The 18,846-nt window shown below is 43.3% G+C and overlaps 2 protein-coding genes across 3 annotated transcripts in view; one reads left to right on the forward strand and one right to left on the reverse strand.

Annotated features, from left to right (window-relative positions):
- The window catches only part of LOC309340994 (cytosolic phospholipase A2 delta-like), a 272,520-nt gene that overhangs the window by 152,964 nt on the left and 100,710 nt on the right, over positions 1–18,846 (forward strand). The window lies entirely within an intron of this gene.
- SPTBN5 (spectrin beta, non-erythrocytic 5) overlaps positions 1–18,846 on the reverse strand; it is a 118,159-nt gene that overhangs the window by 60,764 nt on the left and 38,549 nt on the right. For both annotated transcript variants that reach the window (XM_081857311.1, XM_081857312.1), the window contains exons 19-29: positions 17,108–17,247; positions 16,602–16,701; positions 14,991–15,161; positions 14,010–14,174; positions 13,140–13,366; positions 12,080–12,266; positions 8,623–8,823; positions 7,878–7,994; positions 6,892–7,055; positions 5,100–5,232; positions 2,638–2,783 (exon numbers count right to left, since the gene is read on the reverse strand). In XM_081857311.1, coding sequence (XP_081713437.1) covers positions 2,638–2,783; positions 5,100–5,232; positions 6,892–7,055; positions 7,878–7,994; positions 8,623–8,823; positions 12,080–12,266; positions 13,140–13,366; positions 14,010–14,174; positions 14,991–15,161; positions 16,602–16,701; positions 17,108–17,247 — 1,751 coding nt within the window. The remainder of the gene's footprint in view (positions 1–2,637; positions 2,784–5,099; positions 5,233–6,891; positions 7,056–7,877; positions 7,995–8,622; positions 8,824–12,079; positions 12,267–13,139; positions 13,367–14,009; positions 14,175–14,990; positions 15,162–16,601; positions 16,702–17,107; positions 17,248–18,846) is intronic.

Consider the following 18,846-nt stretch of genomic DNA (forward strand, 5'->3'; position numbering starts at 1 on the left):
CATACAGCTTGCCCACTGGCAATTGTGCTCCTGGGAGTAAGGTAATTTGACAATCAAAGGGTCTGTGCGGGGGCAGTTTATCTGCTTCTTTTTCGCTGAATACGTCAAGCAAGTCAGCGTATTGTGGTGGCACCCTCCCTTTGTCCATCACTTCCATCACTGCTAGAGTGCCCCTGGCGCCTGCCTGAGCCTCTCCCTCCTTGCAGTGTTCTAGGCAATGTGCTGATCCAAAGGAAACCACTCTCTGATGCCAGCCTACTAGCGGATCGTGTAGCGCCAGCCAGCTCATACCCAAGATAATAGGAGCTCCTCCCAAGGTGGCTACGTTAAACGCTATCAGTTCGGTGTGTCGTGCCACCCTCATTATCATTGGTACAGTCTGTTGGCTCACTTCTCCTCCCAACAGCTCCCTCCCATCAATCGTGGTAACCTGCAAAGGCTTACTCAATGGGATAGTCTGTATTTGGTGTGCAGCTGCAAACTCTTTGCTCATGAAATTACATGAGCTACCTGAATCCAATAGCGCCTTTATCTTCAGTGGGTGTCCGTTTGCCAGTTCCAGCAACACCTCTATCACAAGCGCTGGTCTTGGAGGTTCCGGCGTGGGCACATTCATTACTCCCTGGCCTGGCTGCTGTGCCCTGATGTTGGCAACCAGGCGTTGGCTTTTACTGGCTCCGTGATTTCTTCTTCCTCCTTCCCCCCAACAGTTCCCGCCATCCCTTGCCATTCCTTCCTTTGCGGACAGACTCTGGCAAAGTGACCTGGCTGTTGGCAGAGATAGCATCTCTTGCCGCTCTTTCCCTCCTTCTTCCGCCCTTGACTGGTGTTTGAAACTGCGCGCGCGCGCGCTGTTCCAAGTTCCATCGGCTCTGCTGGCGGGAAAGGCTGCTCCGGAATCTCTGGAATGCGGAAGTCCTTCCAACGTTCCCCCTTTCCTTCCCGCTTTTCCATAGCTCTAGCTTCCTGGCGTGCCCCAATGGACAGCGCTGATTTAGTCAGCTGATCCATAGACTCCGCCCTAGGCGCCCGGGAAAGTTCATCTTTCACTGCCGGAGAGAGACCTTCTTCAAACAGCATTTGAATAGGTTCACTAGCAAGGTCCCACCCAAGTCTATGAATCAGCATGGTGAACTCAGTCCAGTACTCACGTACAGATCGGCTCCCCTGTTTACACGCCATTAACTGCCTGCGCACCACTCCCTGCTCGATCTCGCTGGAAAACATCAAGTCCATGGCGCGGAAAAACTTCATTGTGTCCTTTAAGATTTCATTATTGGCTGCCATCAGGGGCCGAACCCAGTCCCTCGCCCCTCCCTCTAGATGGCCAATCACGTACGCCACTCTAGAGTTCTCGTCAGGGAAGTCATCAAACAGTAGATTGAGAGCATATTGCATCTCTGTCCTAAAGGCTTGATAGTTCCGGGGATCCCCCCCAAATTTCTGCACCAGTCCAGGCACCCGTCTGGCAAGTGGGGTGGTCTTCCCCTTATCTGCATCTTGAGCCCTCCTCTCCTCGAGCCTCGCCGTTTGCAGTGCCAGCTGGACCTCCAACGCCCTGTACCTTTGTTCCAGGCTTGGATCTGCGCCAGCTCCCGCTCCTGCTCCTCCGGTTCCGGATGGTTCGCTCATGATGCCTTCTGCTTGCACAAGCTGCTTTCAAAGACTGTCAGATTGCTGTGATGGGATAGTGAGCTGCTTGTGCGTAAAAGCTTGATCCCTCTGGGGTTTGGCTGGTCATCCAAACCGATGCACTAACGGAGCCCCCAAAGCATGACTCCGTCAGTCGCTGGTAGAATCTGACAGTGGGCGTCTACGGAATTTACGCCAACATAAAAGCTCTTTGACAGACATGCGCTTTCGAGACTCTCTGCGTGACAGTTTCCGGCGAAGGGTGGGCGTTCCCAACGGGGGTCCCGTTACCTCTCCACTACTCTCACTGGAAGCATCCCAGAGCCTCCCCTCCGCTGTGACTCCTGCACTCCCCCTGCTGGTTCCCTCTTCTACTGCAGATTCTCTCCTATTCTCCTGTAGCCTGTCCACCACCTGTCTCTCCGATGGCAGTTCCCTGACAGTTTCCTCTCATCCATACCCATGTCCCGAGTGTTTCCATTTTTCCTTGTTTGTGCTAAGCCATTGCTTGGCTTAGTGTTACATGAAAACTGGGCTGGTATGCATAGTTTTGTACAGTATCTATTGCTTGCTTTTCCTCTAAAGAAGAAGTCCCAAACAATGGAACCTTTCTTCAAGGTAACACAGTTAGCTAGGAAAGGTCCAGCCTCCAACAGCTGTAGCTAGTTCTGTCCTTCTTTACCGCTTCCTGTTCCTAGGCATAAAGTGGTGTTGGGAAGAAGACTCCCTTCCACTGTTGTCTTAGAGGACAAGGCCAGTCTAAAGGGTCAATGAAACACTTCTTTGGAATGGTCAACTGTCAGCTGATCAGTATTTCACAAGTTAGTGATAAAACAGAAGGACCAGCTTTGTGTGTCAAAGAAACCATGATGAAGATCATTTCAGAAAGCTTTTGGTCTTTGAGATCTTTCTTATATATTATTTAATTAGCAAGGATCTGGCTGTGGTCATTCCCTATTTCCCTGCCAGAAGAGAAAGCCAAGATGACAGAAGATCTCCTCTTACCGCAACTGTTTCTGTTTCTTCCGAATCTCCCGGGATTCAAAATGGCCACGATCCACCATATCCTCTGCTAGCTGATAGGATGCAACAACTCTCTTGGCAGCAACTTCCATCTGGTGCTGGAGCGTTTCATATTTGGCACAAAGATGCTTTCAGAGAAAACAATGAGTGAGCAGGCAGAAGAAACACACATAGTTCTGGGACACACACTCTTAGCTATCAGCATTGTTCCAAACATTCTGTGTTGCTCTGACTTTTCATTCAGTTAAATCTAGCAATAGCTCAGCCTTGCTCTCTCCCAATATATCCTTGCCCAAGTGCTGACATCTTCAGGTGGGTTAGTAGTCTCCTATGGCTCAGATGCATGACTTCTACCCAGCAGGACCTGTGTGTTTAGTATTGTGGCCGCAATTTTATGGAAATCCCTCCCAGTTTAGGTCAGACTGGCCCCAATTAGGTCAGACTACTACTACTATTACTACTACTACTACTACTGCTGCTGCTACTACTTATTCTTCTTCCAGCAGATGGGAAGTTTCATTGTACTGAGTCTCCTGTGCACTGCTTAGAGACTGCTCTGCTGCGATTAATGAGCATGCCAATGGTTGAAAATAAACAAAATAAGTCAATAAATAAAGTTAGTTGCTGATCTCACAATGCAAGTTCAATGGGAGTTCAACAGGCTAGTTCAGACATGTTCAACCGGTCGACCACAATCAACAGGTAGATCCCCGGGTGATCCTTGGATTGCAGTCGATCGTGGGATCCTTATCAATCACGGGATCAAAAAAACTGGGGAATGAATGTCTCCGCTCTCCGCCCCCTCACTCTGTCTCTCTGTCACATCACGTGGGCAGTTGTTTGGCATCTGCTTTTGCGCTGCATGCATTGGTTAGTGGCGGATTTTTTGTTGAGTGATTTATGGCATTCCCCCTTTAAAAAAGTTCAACAACTCTGGGTACACCCTCCTAAAAAAAGCTCAATAACTCTGGGCAACCCTCCCCTTCCACCCACCCACCCCACGCATGCTAATCCTCCCTCCATTGACAATGGGTAGATAACTGCCAGTTTTTTTTTATACTGGGAGTAGATTGCAGTCTCTTGGGAGCCGAATGTGCCTGGGCTAGTCTATCATGACTAGAACACTGACTTTGACTTTTAAAGCCCTTCAGAAATTGGGAATGGGATACCTGAAGGACCACTTGTCTCCACAGGTCACTGTCTATCAACAAAGGCACTTCGTCAGGTGCCTCCATGATCTAAGGTGTGACAAGGGGTGGCTAAAGGGGGAAAGAACTCACTTGCAGAACCCTGATTATGGAATACTATCCCCAGGGATGTTCTCCTAGTGCCTTCCTTGATGTCATTTTTGTGCCAGGAAAAAGATCACTTTTATTTTCCCATTAAAAAAACCCTCTCTACATTGCTTTTATGCTGCTGTTGTCTTTTTTATTTAGGTAGATTGTTTTTATACTGCTACTTTAAAGGCAGAGGTAAAGGTAGCCCTGACCATTAGGTCCAGTCACAGACGACTCTGGGGTTGCACGCTCATCTTGCTTTATAGGCCGAGGGAGCTGGCGTTTGTCCGCAGACAGTTTTTCCAGGTCATGTGGCCAGCATGACTAAGCCGCTTCTGGTGAACCAGAGCAGCGCACGGAAACGCCATTTACCTTACCGCCGGAGCGGTACCTATTTATCTACTTGCACTTAGACATGCTTTCAAACTGCTAGGTGGGCAGGAGCTGGGACTGAACAACGGGAGCTCACCCCGTCGTAGGGATTCGAACCGCGACCTTCCAATCGGCAAGCCCTAGGCTCAGTGGTTTAGACCACAGCACCACCCACGTCCTTTAGATTATGCTACTTTAGCGCTACTTTAGATTATGCTTATTTAATATTCCTGTTTTAATGTTTTTTTAAAAAAATTTAGTTATCCTGTGGAACTTTTCAAAGGTGAAACATAATACAAACACAGCAGTTGCTGCTTTTCAACTTTGGTTAAACCACCCATCCGCAAATTACAAACGTTTGTTGGGAAACAAAAACCGAGAGTGTTTCAGAAAGGATTATCAACCAGGTTAATTATAACCCTTCAAACTTATTTCACTCAAGCATACTGTTTGTACTTTTCTGCATGGCTTATTCAGTCATTTGAAAAACATCCCTGAAATTATTGTATCATTTCTTCATTGACATCTTACAAAGGATTTGGCATAATGATTAACCACAAGTCAGCCACAATGGTTTCACCACTTGCACAATCCATCTTAAGTCTGCTAGATTCCTAAATTGTCAGCTTGCGCAAGCTAACAAAACTAATTCACTTCTTGATATTACACCTAATCCTCTTTATGAAGGCTCATCAGAGCTTGGTAGTTGTTTCCATCAAAATATTTTGGTGTAACAAAGCTTTGTTAAGCAGGGTGCATTTTAATATATCTTGCTGTCTTTATAATATAACTTACAAGGACGTGTTCATAACTGGTCCCATAGCCATCGGAACTGGCTGCCTGCTTCTGCTGACTTATCCAGTCTTCCAGATCCTCATATTGCCTCAGAAAGTCATGCATTGTAAGAGTCTCCTCCAGCCTTTTGCCCCTTTTTTGGAGAGAGAAATAGATAATAGCAACAGTGCTGTCAAGGCAGGACTTTTGCAGCAGATGTCCAAGGCTGCACTCAACAGAATGACCAGTTGGGCTGGCTGATCACATTTTGAAGTAAGTGAAATAAATGAACCATCTAAAGGGGCTGGAGGGAAATCATAAGACCATTAAATCCAGTGTCTAAAATTACCTGGGAACTATACAAATGCAGTTGAGATAAGTACGTTCCCCAAAGTCTGTTGGGGATCTTGCATGATAGCTAGAGAATGTACTAAATTCAGTTGAGATATACACTTTCTCCTAGGCCTGTTGGATTGTGCATATTGACTGGGAAATGTGCACAATTCTCTCTTCATGGGTGTATTATGTATACATTCTCCATGAGGTCTGGTGAATATGTGCAGTGGTCACTTGATATGCTCTTTAACCTCAACTTGCACTGCATATATATCAATATCATAGGTATACTTAAGGAAATTGATTCCTTTGAATTTTCAAGAGAACTGATTTGACCTGTATATCCAAGACTAAAGTATGAATCACAATGCAATGATATTGGTATTTCTTATATTGTACCTTTTTTTTACTTTTTCTGTAAGCTACTTTTGAGATATGTAGTGAAAAATGGGGTATAATTTCCTGAAATAAACAAACACTGCAACCTCTGTCCAACAAAGTCCTAGTTACAGATAGGTAGCCGTGTTGGTCTGCCATGGTCAAAACAAAATAAAAAAAATCCTTCCAGTAGCACCTTAAAGACCAACTGAGTTAGTTCTAGGTATGAGCTTTCGTGTGCATGCACACTTCTTCAGATACACACAACAAAGTCCTGTTAGCACTTTGTACAGTGGGACTTCCGCTCCCTGCACACACACCCCACCAATATTTTCTGGGAGTTTTGACTGGAACAATGCCTCTTTCTGGAGATTTGATGGCAGTACATCTGCTGCCTTCTAAGAGTGCTTGCTATTTGTCTCCACTTGGTAAACAAAACAAAACAAAACATTATAGGTTTCCAATACTTTCTCATTCACAGGAAACCAACTTTAAGTAGTACTAATGATTCAGGGATTGTCCAATGTTCTGAGAAGTAGGAAGTGTGCAACAATATGTACTGTATATGCATTCATCAACATTATATTGTGAAGCACCCTGTGATCCTTAGATGAAGGGTAGTATAGAAATTTAAGAAATAATAATAATAAGCATGATCGAAAGCCAGGGCCAGCTCAAGATACTTGTGGCCCATGATAAATTGTGAGGTGTCCCCCACTCCCATTCCATTTCTAGAAGCTGTCTGGACTGCCAGCTGGATCTTACTTCAACACTTGATGTCAATGGGATGACATCTTCCAGCATACCCGAAGGCAGCAGTCTAGTTTAGGGGTATCTGATAGGCCTGTGGCACACATAGCTCTGGTCTCCAATAGAGGGCAACAGCTGAGTTGGCAGGGCTCGGGAGGCATCTGCTGCCTGAGGCAGGCATCTGCTGCCTGAGGCAATGGCTTCACTCTGCCTAATGGTAGGGCCATCCCTGCCTAAAAAAGCCTCTTGAAGGGATCAGAAGCTTTGCTATTGATTTTCATATGGTTTGGCAGAAGATCAAAGCCCAACAAAATACCATACAAAGAAACTGGGACTGTTATTTTCTTACCTTGCTATGGCCATATTTTGCAACTCCTGAATCTGTGATTGAACTTGTTCCTGAGGTGCGTCAACTTCATCATAGTGGATGGAGCCAGAGAGGGGCAGCGTTTTGGCAGTTTCGCCTAGTTCCATTACTAAATTCTGATAGATGTTGATTTCATGCTCCAGGGCCTGACAGAAAGCAAAGTTCTAGCTGAAGTAAGAACTTAGGTGAGGTCAAACATACAAAGTTGAGAAGCAACAGCTGAGGTGCCAATGTGAGGCTAGAACTTTTATTGATAATATTATATTCATCATCATACATGTTATATATTATGTATTTCTATACAGTTCATATTTGATTTGACAAATGTTTCAACAAACATCAAATAGATTGAGACTAAAACAAGGGTATTGAGGCCAGACATTTTCCAGCAGATTTATTCCTGGCAAAAGCAAACAGTCTGCGTATTTAATTTTTGCCACCTTCAGGCAAACTGCAGGAGCCAATTAGTATACCGAATACATGGATGACTCATTATTGGAAAGGCTAAGCTATTGCCTGAAGAATTAGCTGTTTTCCAACTAAGGAAAGGGCATTATCACTTCATGATTAAATCTTACAGGACTGGTTCTGGGGGCAGAAGTCTTACATATGGCAGTCCAGCAGGGTTCTATAACACAGGCCTGCAGCAAGGGTTCTCCCAGGACAAGGGGAGAGAGGGTGGGGGAGATTCTGGGGACTGGGGTGCACTTTGAAGAACCACATACAGTTGATTCACTGTGCTGGAATATTATAAAACATTGACCTGCTATATGCTTTTAGTGAAATTTCCCCACTTTGATCAAGACACAGCCATTTTAAGTTTAGCCTCCACAATGTGTGTGGCCATTGGGCAGGCATCCTTAAGGGTAACCTCAGGCTAGGAAAGAAACTATTCAGCCTCTTCAATAATACCTGCTACATTCATTGGGGCAGGGGTAGTGGGGGAGGAAGACTGTGCACAGAATTACCTTATGTTTCTTAATGAGTTTTTGAGTTGCAGCGCCATCTTTGCCACACTCTTTGCTGGTTACCAGTGGGAATTTCTCTGCTACCCAACTCTCCAAGTCCAAGATATCTATTAAGTACTTTGTAATTTAAAATAAAATAAAATAAAATGGTTATTGTTATTTTTCTCCTTAGGGAAACTTTTCCTGCAAAATACTATTGTTACAAGTTAAAAAGCAATAGATTCCGTAGGCAAAATGAGAAGCTTGTTGAAATACGCAAAATAGAGGGTGGAATTCAACGTAGTGCTAAGGAGATCATTCTGTAATCTCTCCTTTCATCCAGCATGTGCAGTTTTGGGGGTTCTGACAACCGTCTGGAGAAAATCTGAGGGAAGGATGTGGAATGGGAAGAAGCAGGGAAATCGCTCTGGCAGAACCCCTTCATCTCCATTCCAAATTGTATCTAAGCCTAAGAATATGTGATTGTAATAACACAGATTCTGTTCTGTTTACCCCTGCCTCCACTTCCCTTTTCTGTCACTGTCTCCCTTTTGTTAATTTTCCCCCCCGATTATAGGCTCATTTGAACAGGAATATGTCCTCTTCAATTTTATAAAGACAACAGCGGTAACCCCACATTTGCAAACTGTTACTCAGTTGCAGCAGACACACAGAGTTCATTCAAATCCTATAGACCTTTGGCACCTTGTGCACTTAAGGTACATGGCTTGCAAACTGAGTGAAATCAATATATAGTGAAATATACCTGATGGAAGGCAACAGATTGCTGTAGCTGCTTGATTCTTTCCTCACATGCTTCCTCCAGCTCCTGCCAGCTTTTGCTCAGTTCCTGGCACTTTTCTTTTACTCTCTGAGACGGGACAGGCTTGCTATCTGTCATGGCTCTTCCCATCTCCAAAACCCTAGAGACCTGCTGCTTGTGAGCATTCACTTCTACCTGCAATTCCTAGTAGAAGAAAAACATGCAGAAATGCCATGGAAAGGTGAGAGGTAAGGGCTGAAAGTAGTAAAAAAAGGCATTTATAACAACTTAGAAGGTGCTTTCCATTTTTCAGAGCCACCAGGTTATTTCTGGAGTAAAACCCCCCAAAGTCTAAAAGGTTAAATACTATTTTAAAAATAATAATGCAGGTGTTGATCATCCAAATGCCTGGAAATTCATTTTTGGAAGGCGAATCTCCTTGCAAATTAATTTTGGAAAAGGAACTTATTGTAGGGAGATATATGGAAGGAAAAACACACATTTTGTGGGGCTGGAGTTCTGTTGGGTCTAAATATTATAGGAGTGCAGAAGTGAAATAAATTTGTAAACAGAAAGATCTTTTCAGCATGTGTGGAAAGAGGAGTGAAAATCATTTGCCATGTAAGATATAAGAAAAGCTCCGGTGGATCAGACCGAAGCCCTATCTACTTGAGTATCCTGTTTCCTGCATTGGCCAATTGGGGTATGAGAGCAATAGCACTTTCTTTCTCTTGATCCCCAGCAACTAGCAATTGAGAACATACTGTCTCTGATCAGCTTTCTGACTAGTAGCCACTGATAGCTAGAAACAGACAGGCAACATTTAGTAGGATAAATTATTCTGGAAAGCTGAATGCTTGGTGGATTAAAGTTACTACCCTATTTCTTAACTCCTAACAAAGAATTGGTGGTTTTCTATTTGCTACACATTGGCTTTAGCACAGGGTGCTAAATATGGCCTTTATCCAGCAAAAATGAAATCAGGAAATATGTCTTTTGGTTTCTGAAATTTTAGAGAGGGATTGCCATCCTGCATTGCCTTTTTCAACCATATGTGGTTTTTTAAATTGCTGTCATGTTGAAGCATAAACTTTTAAAAAGCTTCCTGTCACTCATAACACCAGAGCTAAGTTTAAACATGTGTCTTATGTTCTGAATATTGTCAAGCTGAGGTGTTTCATTCTGACATTAATTTTCGAGAGAAGAAAGTAAAAACAGATTATTTACGTAACTTCTAAAATATGTTGGCAATGCAAAGTCGCGCCGGTCTCCCAAGGGTTGCGCAGAGCTGCCTGCATTCCGAAGCCAGGGGAGCGCTGAAGAGCGCGCCCGGGCTTCGCGCAGCTCTCCGCAATCCTGGGGAGACCGGGGTGACTTCCTGCCAGGCTCCCTAGGCTTGCGGATAGCAGGCTGTTCTCGGGGCTGGGGTCGGGGGAAGCTTGGGCTTCCCCCATGCCACCCCCCCAAAAAAACTAGGTGTGTCCTATGGGGCGGTGTGTCCTATGGGGCGAAAAATATGGTCGATTTCTTGGGCATTTTGGAAGCACCAAATGTTTGGATGTTTTTATTCTATGCTTTTAAAATACTATATATTTTCATTACTGCATTTTGTTCCTGTTGTAAATTGTTTCTGAAGTTTTTGTTGCGGAAAGTAATAAAGTCAACAAACCTACCCTAAGGAAATTTGGTTTCTTTTTTCTCCATTTCCACTGTGAATTCTATGCTTGCTAATCTCTGTGCAGTGCAACTAGTAAATGATCCAACTTTTCACTAAGCACATATTTGCAATATTTTCTTCATCCCCTGGAGCCATTTAAAATGAGTGTCTATAACAGGGTTATAAATGCCTGTAGCCCTTGAGATTTTGTTGGACTCCATCAGCTCCAGGCCACATAACCAAATGTCACTGGTGATGAAAGTTGTAGTCCAGCAACATCTGGGACGCCACAGGCTCCCTAGTTCTGCGCTCTCTCTCTCTCTCTCTCTCTCTCTCTCTCTCTGGCTGGGCTGATTTGCCAAGAGATCCTGCTGTGAGGAAGTAAATCCTCAGATGATTCTATGCGTTGGCATAGTACATTTGCTGTTGATCTGTTTACAAAACACTGCTGTGGGAACACGGTCGTCCAATCCAAAACCCAAATGTAAGCTCCTTTCAAAGGCATTCATCTGCACACAAAATTTCTTATGCTTTCAAGAGCAGTAACTTGCAACAAATGCATAAAATACCAATTAATGTAGCAATATCCCATTACCCCCTCCAGTTACTGAAAACCAAACAATTAAAAACAATACTAAACATGCATACCGTAGCACTTCTGTAAGAACTTATGGCTCATATTTTGTTGAGTCTGCAGGAAAAGGGAATTCCAGAAACATAGGGAAACAGCCATTTTATATTCCAGTGCAATGTGATTCTGGCAAGCACAGCTGGTATATTCAGGGTGGCACTCTCTTTTTTCACTATTAACAATTTTGATTATTCAAAAAATATATATGAGGTGATACAGTTATGGAATAGTTCCTATATGCCATCAGATAAGCTTGAGGATATCCCTCTTTTGGAATGTGGTGGGCAGCAAAAATAATTCATTAAAGCCATATTTCTAGGTTGGAAGGTACCTTGTTCCTCTCTCTGCTAAGCACCAGGCTCTCTGCATCTAGAGTTGCCCAGTGGTCTCCAGCTTCACTATGCTTTTGGAGGTCACATACAGTGGTACCTCAGGTTAAGAACTTAATACGTTCTGGAGGTCTGTTCTTAACCTGAAACTGTTCTTAACCTGAGGTACCACTTTAGCTAATGGGGCCTCCTGCTGCTGCCACCGCGCAATTTCTGTTCTCATTCTGAAGCAAGGTTCTTAACCTGAGGTACTATTTCTGGGTTAGCGGAGTCTGTAACCTGAAGCGTCTGTAACTCGAGGTACCACTGTTCTGCTAAAGTACAGAACAATCAAGCAGTAGCAGCAGCAGCAGCAGCAGCAGAAGAAGAAGAAGAAGAAGAAGAAGAAGAAGAAGAAGAAGAAGAAGAAGAGTTTGGACTTGATATCCCGCCTTTCACTCCCCTTAAGGAGTCTCAAAGCGGCTAACAATCTCCTTTCCCTTCCTCCCCCACAACAAACACTCTGTGAGGTGAGTGGGGCTGAGAGACTTCAAAGAAATGTGACTAGCCCAAGGTCACCCAGCAGCTGCATGTGGAGGAGCGGAGACGCGAACCCGGTTCCCCAGATTATGAGACTACCGCTCTTAACCACTGCACCACACTGGCTCTCGAGCAAGCATGTTGCCATGGCATTAGGAGGGTGCCACATGTTTACCATTACAGATCTCAACCCTACAGCTAGGGAAAGAAACAAACTCTCCTGAAACATCTTCCAGCTGGTTGGAGAATCAGCTATAAATCTCACCCTGAAATAGAACACATGCTGTAAACTTGTGACAGCAGCTATCAGAACTGAGGAGTTACCTTGTGCTTATGTAGAAAGCTTTGAGCCACATTCAAGGACTGGCCTCGGTTTGTGGAGCTGGCCACTGACATCCGCTCACTAATCCACTTCATTTCCATGTCATGGTAATGGTAGAACTGGAACAATTCCACTCTGGCCTGAAGCAGCTGGCCTCTCTCAGCAAGAGGTTCCTGGAGAGAGGCAAACCTGTGAACCAGATGTTGAAACAACGAAGTTCACACACTCAGCCCAAGAAAATGCAGGATCCCCTCAATAAGCAAACATTCTTATTAGTCAACATAATTGATGGGTCACAAAGAAAAGGTCAGTGATCCAGCTGTTAGTGAAATATCTTCCCCTCTACAATAATGTATAATTCTGAAATGTTGATTTTAATCTTGTGCACCCAGCTTGCTTTCTACACCCACATTGCCAAAACTAATTAGAAGAACCAGTGTAAAATTGCATGTTGGGAATGTTATGAATTATAGAAGCCAGCAGAGTCACTTCTCCAATCATACTTCGATGAAAATGATTTTTATGTGTTTGTGTCCTGAAGGAAGCAAGAAAGAATAGTGGCAAGCTAATAATACCAGGGAAGCTGATCAGCACTTTACCGTTGCTAAAAAGCCTGTGAGATACTTTAGGCTGAGATAATGATTTGGTCATCCCTTCATAGCAAAGTGGGGATTTGACTCTCAAGTTTTCCACCACACCCAAGCCCAGTACTCTTTTCATTGCACCATACTAGCTCTCTCTGCATTACCTGCTTATGTTATGTTAGGCTTTATTCCAGTGTTATATTTCTAGAAAAAGAGGTGCCAAAACTCACTATGAATACCTCTCTCATTCTCTTAGAATGACAATGGCGCCCACCTGAGAGGTGCCCGAACTGAGTTCTGGCAAATTCCAGCTGGAAAAAAAGGTCATACTTTATTCTATTGTTAAAGTAGTCTTCTGAGTTCTGTGGAACAAGCAGTATCAAACTGTGCTTGGCTGAGATATAAAAGTAAATCCTTATGGACAGGAGAATAAGGAAGCCTTGTACAATGCACTATGTTTACAGAAAGAGCAACCCACCATTCCAAATACTTCTGTGTCTCATCCAGAATCCTTTCGCTGTCAAAATGATTTGTCGCCATTTTCTTGGCATGCAACACAATCGAGCTCATTTTCTCAGCCAATCCCTGCATCTCATTTTCCAGCTGACTGTGTTCTTTGAGCAAATTGCGACTAGAACGCATGTCATGGCCCATCTCTGCATCTCGAAGACTCTTCTCAATCTTCTCTATCTTCTCTTCAGCATCCTAAAGGGGAAATATTGACATGTGGATGATTCCCTGCTTTGTTCTCTTTCCTCTGGCATAAATTCTCTGCAGTACTGATGGAATGGTACAACCATTCAGGAAGCTCTGCACCTTGGTTTTTATACCTTGGTGCCGAATCTGCTATGAGCACTGCGAATGCTCACTTTTTGCTGTCATAGGAGGTAGAATCATATAGAATCATAGAGTTGGAAGAGACCACAAGGGCCATCGAGTCCAACCCCCTGCCAAGCAGGTACATAGGAAGCTACATTATATAGAGTCAGATCATTGATTCATTTAGCTCATGACTGTTGACACTGACTGGAAGAGGCTCTTCAGAGCTTCAAACAAGGGACAATCTCAGCTGTGCCTGTGGACTGAAACTTGGACCTTCTGCATGCAAAGCAGATGCTCAAGTATTCCGCTACTTTACATTTTCTTTACTAGTTTGAGAACCTAAAACTATTCACTGGTTAAATACTTTAAAACAGGATGAGGAAACTGTAGCCCTCCAGATGTTGGGTTTCAACTCCCATCAGCCCCAACCAGCATGGCCAACGATCTTTTAAAATTTATGAACCGTGGCAATGGCACTCAGTTCAGCCCTAGCCTTCCTGACAGCAGAAAGGCACTTGCCCCTGACCTCAAGAAGTTCCATAAGTTGTTCTTGCTGTCCGGCCTGCCTCAGTTTGTCTCCTCGCTCTATCATCTTGCTGTACAGCTTCTCCCATTTCTTCTTCAGCTCTGACATTTTGTCTTGAATGGAATCTGCAGCATAGTGGTCATCCTGAACCAGCTGTTTTCCAGCCTGGAGAGAGACAGTGCATTTGGTCAAGAGAAAACTCCTGTAGCTCTGGTTACTCCTACCTGCCTCTGTTATGTCAAAGTCATTGTATGTAGAAGAAGCCAGTATCCTAAAAACTGCAAAGTGATGCTCACCAACCAGTCACTGAACAAACCAACAATGCTGTACAACAACACTGGTGGCCCTGATTCCAGAAGGCTGAAATTCAAGCTGAACTTAAGGGCAGTGTGTTGTTTTCATCTGTTTTGCTGTAGGAAAACTCTGCTTCCCATCAGTCTTTTGCATGAACTTTGACATCTCTTAACACCATATGATGGGAAAGTGCATGCATGCATGCATACATACATACAAACACTTGCTTAGAACATTCTTCCTAATACATAGCTGTAACTGTTGTGCTACTAGACTTCTATTCTTAAAATTCAATTTCTGCTTTTTAGTGTTAGATGCAGGCATCCTAAGTGATATTACAAACAGCAAAGTAAGCAATATACTTGATAGGCACAGTTCTTTGAGGCTCTGTACTTTGCTTCCCCTGAAAGCCTAGTTTTAGGCTTCTGCAGAAAGCGCCAACACGTTTTCAGTTTTAATACTAGAAATTTAATTTAAAAACAAAAATTTAATACTAGCTTTTCAGAAACACAGAATTCCAGATCCAGTGCTGTGTGCTGTGCATGTGAGCACAGGCCTGGTTGTTTGCTATTAGAATCCAGAAATATGCACGGAACTGTTGTACTTAAATTTGAAATGTTCTACTCAAACAAGGAATTGTTGGCTATTCTGCCAGTCATCAATATATCTCCATGAGACCAGCCTTACCACCATCAGCTCCACATAATGCTTCTTATTGGCCATCATTTCTTGTTCGGCAGCTTCATGCTTTTTGAGCTTCCGTAGTATGTTTGTTGGCTCACGGTAGGACTCATCTGATGCTATCTTGTATTTCTCCTCCATCCACATCAAGAGCTCAGCAGTGTCGTGAGTGAACTCCTACAATTGCATTAAATCTCTTTTTCCCCCAAGTATATATTGATACATTAAAACATATATTTACAGATAACACAATAAAAACAAAAATGCATTAAACATAGTGTGTATTCAATGACAACGTTTAATGTCACATTATGGGATGTTCCTGTGATCCCGACCCTTCTCAGTCACAGCACAGAAAAACATTATGGTTGATTCTTATTTTGAAATTTCTCCTACAGCTGCATACTGGTCAAAATACTCTGTTTAGAGCAGGGTAGGTGAGCCCTCTCTTATCAGAAAGTTGGAATATATGATGCAGTGGGCATTAAAGGCAAACTTGGGCCAATACCTCAAGAACTTGGTGTGATAATATGTCCCTGCTGATCCACAAGGCCTCTTATCCCTTACATATTAAAGTCTGCTATAAACATCACCAGCATTTATTTCATGCCAATGCAGAATACACTCCCTGCAAAGAAAGCTTAAGAACAATATACCCATCCTTTAAAACAGGCCCCAGGTCAACTCTTCAGGTTACACTTTAGAACACCAGTGAAAGGTCACAATACCTAATGTTCCCCTGCGTCAAAAAGTGATATGTTGTGGAAAGCAAACATGTCAAAGAGCAGTATCCAGGCCTAACCTTCTCCCTGATATGCTAGTGTCTATATGCAGGTCATTTTTTTGTGTGGGGGAAACTTTTGTGTGGGGAAGCTGTTATTCCATCCACATTCTAGGATAAACTATATGCTCTTTCTTAATATTGTAATCCAGAGGTTTTTCAACCTTTTTGAGTCCATGGCTCCCTTGACCAGCTACATTCTTTCTGTGGCACCCATGTGGGGCTCGGGAGCCCAGTTATATCACCCCCTTGCCTCCAGAGCTTTTTGAAACACCCTCCCTTGTGGAGTGTTCCCTCAGCCTCCTTCCCTCTCCCCTCTCATTGGGAGCCCTCCGGGCAGCTGCTGTCACCACACCTGGTCTTTGAACTGGTACCCCTGTCCCAAAGAGAGGTGCCTCCTCACACTGCTCCACAGGGCCAGGCCCAGAAGCACCCTTCACCTGGGGAGCTTGTAGCCAGTGCTGCTGCAACAAACAGATGTGCAAGCCTTGGGGAGGCAGAGACGCAAGAGGGCATCAGAGGAGGGAGGGAAGGAAAGAGGAACAGAGGCCAGTGTTGCCCGCAGCATCAACTGACCATCATTCAAGGCACCCCAGGGTGCCACAACACACTGGTTGAAAACCACTGTATAATCTGATGTTATGAACTACAGCTGCCATCACCCCTGGCCATGACAGCTGGAGATTATGAGAGTTGTAGTCCAAAACAAAAGGAAGCCACTATGTTAGGTACCCCTGAACTGGAGAATACTCAACCTAGGTAAGCAAGTAAGCAAGTAAGCAAACAAACCCCATCCAACCTCTCTACATATGGTTTCTGATACACTGCCCTCTAACCTGTAATAGAAGAGAAGCTAGTAGCCTCTTCTTCCTCTGTTCATTATTATTAATTAGCAATTTCCATCTCTCTCGTATGGCAGCCATTCTCTCCTCAATCCTGTAAATGAAATAAGAGGAGATTGAATTTATCCAAAAGGGATTACATGGGTTGTAGGTGAGGAGTTCTATCAGAAATAATTTACAAAGTTGGTAAAACATTTCATTTGTTTGAACCTTAGTAGACTGATCTACAGGGTGTTGTGGCAGTTTAGGATAGCTGAATATCTAACTCAAATTAATCCACAGTTTACTCTGCTATTCAGTATAAGACATTTGGATTTTTCTGGCTAAAGGAAGGCAGGCTAATGCTGTTTTACAAAGGAATAAAAGCTAACAGCATTAATACATGACACAAAAAATGTAAAGGGCACTCTAATGTGTTTCTTAATATCATGCATGAATAGGCCTTGGTCTTTCCTGTGTTCCAGATCTAAATAAATGAAAAATGAAAATCAAACACATACGTGTCAGAAGCAAAATGGCCCCTTTCCACCAGCTGATATCCATGCTCATTGACTGCATTTATTCGCTTTTTCAGCACTAGTAGCACTCGTTCAAAATCCTCATGCCGCTTCAAGAGGCTCTGAATAGAACCAATGTGGTCCTGAAGATATGGAAAACAAGCATGACCACACCCCACGTTGGCTGAGCACGACCCCACCTCCCACATTCACTGGACCTTCAACCTTCAAATGAAGGTGTGATGAGAACTTCTGTGAACTTGGCAGATTCCCACAAAAGTCAAAGCACTTTTGAGTGGGTGGAGTATTTACAGATGGATGAGGTGGTCAGGTGATTTAGCATTCAGCAGTAAGTTTGCAAATGGTGCTGAGAACGTTGATATGTGAGGATGCAAGACTGTCAATGGAGATGGTCATCTTGTCCCATGTAAGATGTTCCCAGGAACTATGCTCCAGCATCACAACATTCCCAGCACCGTTCGGTAGGCAGCAGGTTGTTGAATGCAGCCGTTTGCCTTTCCTTAATGTTAAGGAGGCAGGGGGAATTGAAAGATTGTCCTCAGCCTTCTCTTCAAATAGTAAACATCCTCTCATTCTGAATTTTCACTTTCTCCTTCCCCTGCACTGCATGTCCATTGAATTCTCCTGATCTTTGGGTCGATTTCCAACCTCCCTAGAATCCATCCAAAGTCCAGGAGGTGGGGTATGGATGTTCAGATTAGCCCTAATCCCACATCATGGTGCAAGCATATTTATTCCTTCATTTATCATTTTTATTTATTTCATAATATTTATACACTGTTTGATCATGGAAAAAACCTCAGAACAGTTTATCAGAAGTTAAATTACTAAAACAGATTAAAATTCACAACTTCATTATTCTTACAGCAGTTTCGGAGATGGCATCAGCTATGTTTTAAGTCATAATAAACTACAGCTTATTTTGATGGCAACAAACCAAGGCAAGTCTATGACTGAGGCACTCCATAGACCCCTCTCTTCCTCTGGCGCAGCCGTAAGCAGGAGACTAGAAGATTTCATTTTCTTTCTGATTAACCTAAGTTCAGCATTATATTAAAAGCCTAAACTGTGGTTAATGTAAACCTTAGTTAATTGAAACAAGGTAACATCATAAACCATGGTTTAAAGTTTCAAATAAACCATAATTAAGGTTAACCACATTTTGTTGGGTTCAGAGCACATGACAAACTGTGGTGAATCAAAAACAGAAGAAAAAATTTCTGATCTCCTACTTTCAGTTGTGTCAGGAAGGGGAAGGGGAAGAGGGGTATAAAGACCCAGTGCTGACCTAAGTTCATTCTCACCACAATAAACCATTGCTTACATGATGTTCAAACACAGCCACTATCTCTGGCATATCTTCTATCTCTGCCTTCTTCATTGTGCAAACAAGCAGCCTTCACAATAAACTTGTCAGTGAACATGCCTAGGTTTTTCCAGTTAGAATAACCTAGGCTTTGCTAATGTCTCACTACAAGGTTTTCCATGATATCAGAACACGTCATCCTTGAAACCAATGAATATTCTCGACTCATACAATTCATACATGTATAAAAGACGTATATAAAAATACATATATAAATGCTGTCTCAGTTTTCTGCAGAGGAGAACATTGAGATTTTTTTTAGTGGGAGAGGGTTAATAGCATGGCTTAAAGACTCCATTCTCAGATAGATGCAAGATTAAACTAAGCGTGTTTTGTATTTGTTGTGGTATTTTTA

Source organism: Podarcis erhardii (genome assembly GCF_964252035.2).
Source record: "Podarcis erhardii genome assembly, chromosome: 1".
NCBI lineage: Eukaryota > Metazoa > Chordata > Lepidosauria > Squamata > Lacertidae > Podarcis > Podarcis erhardii.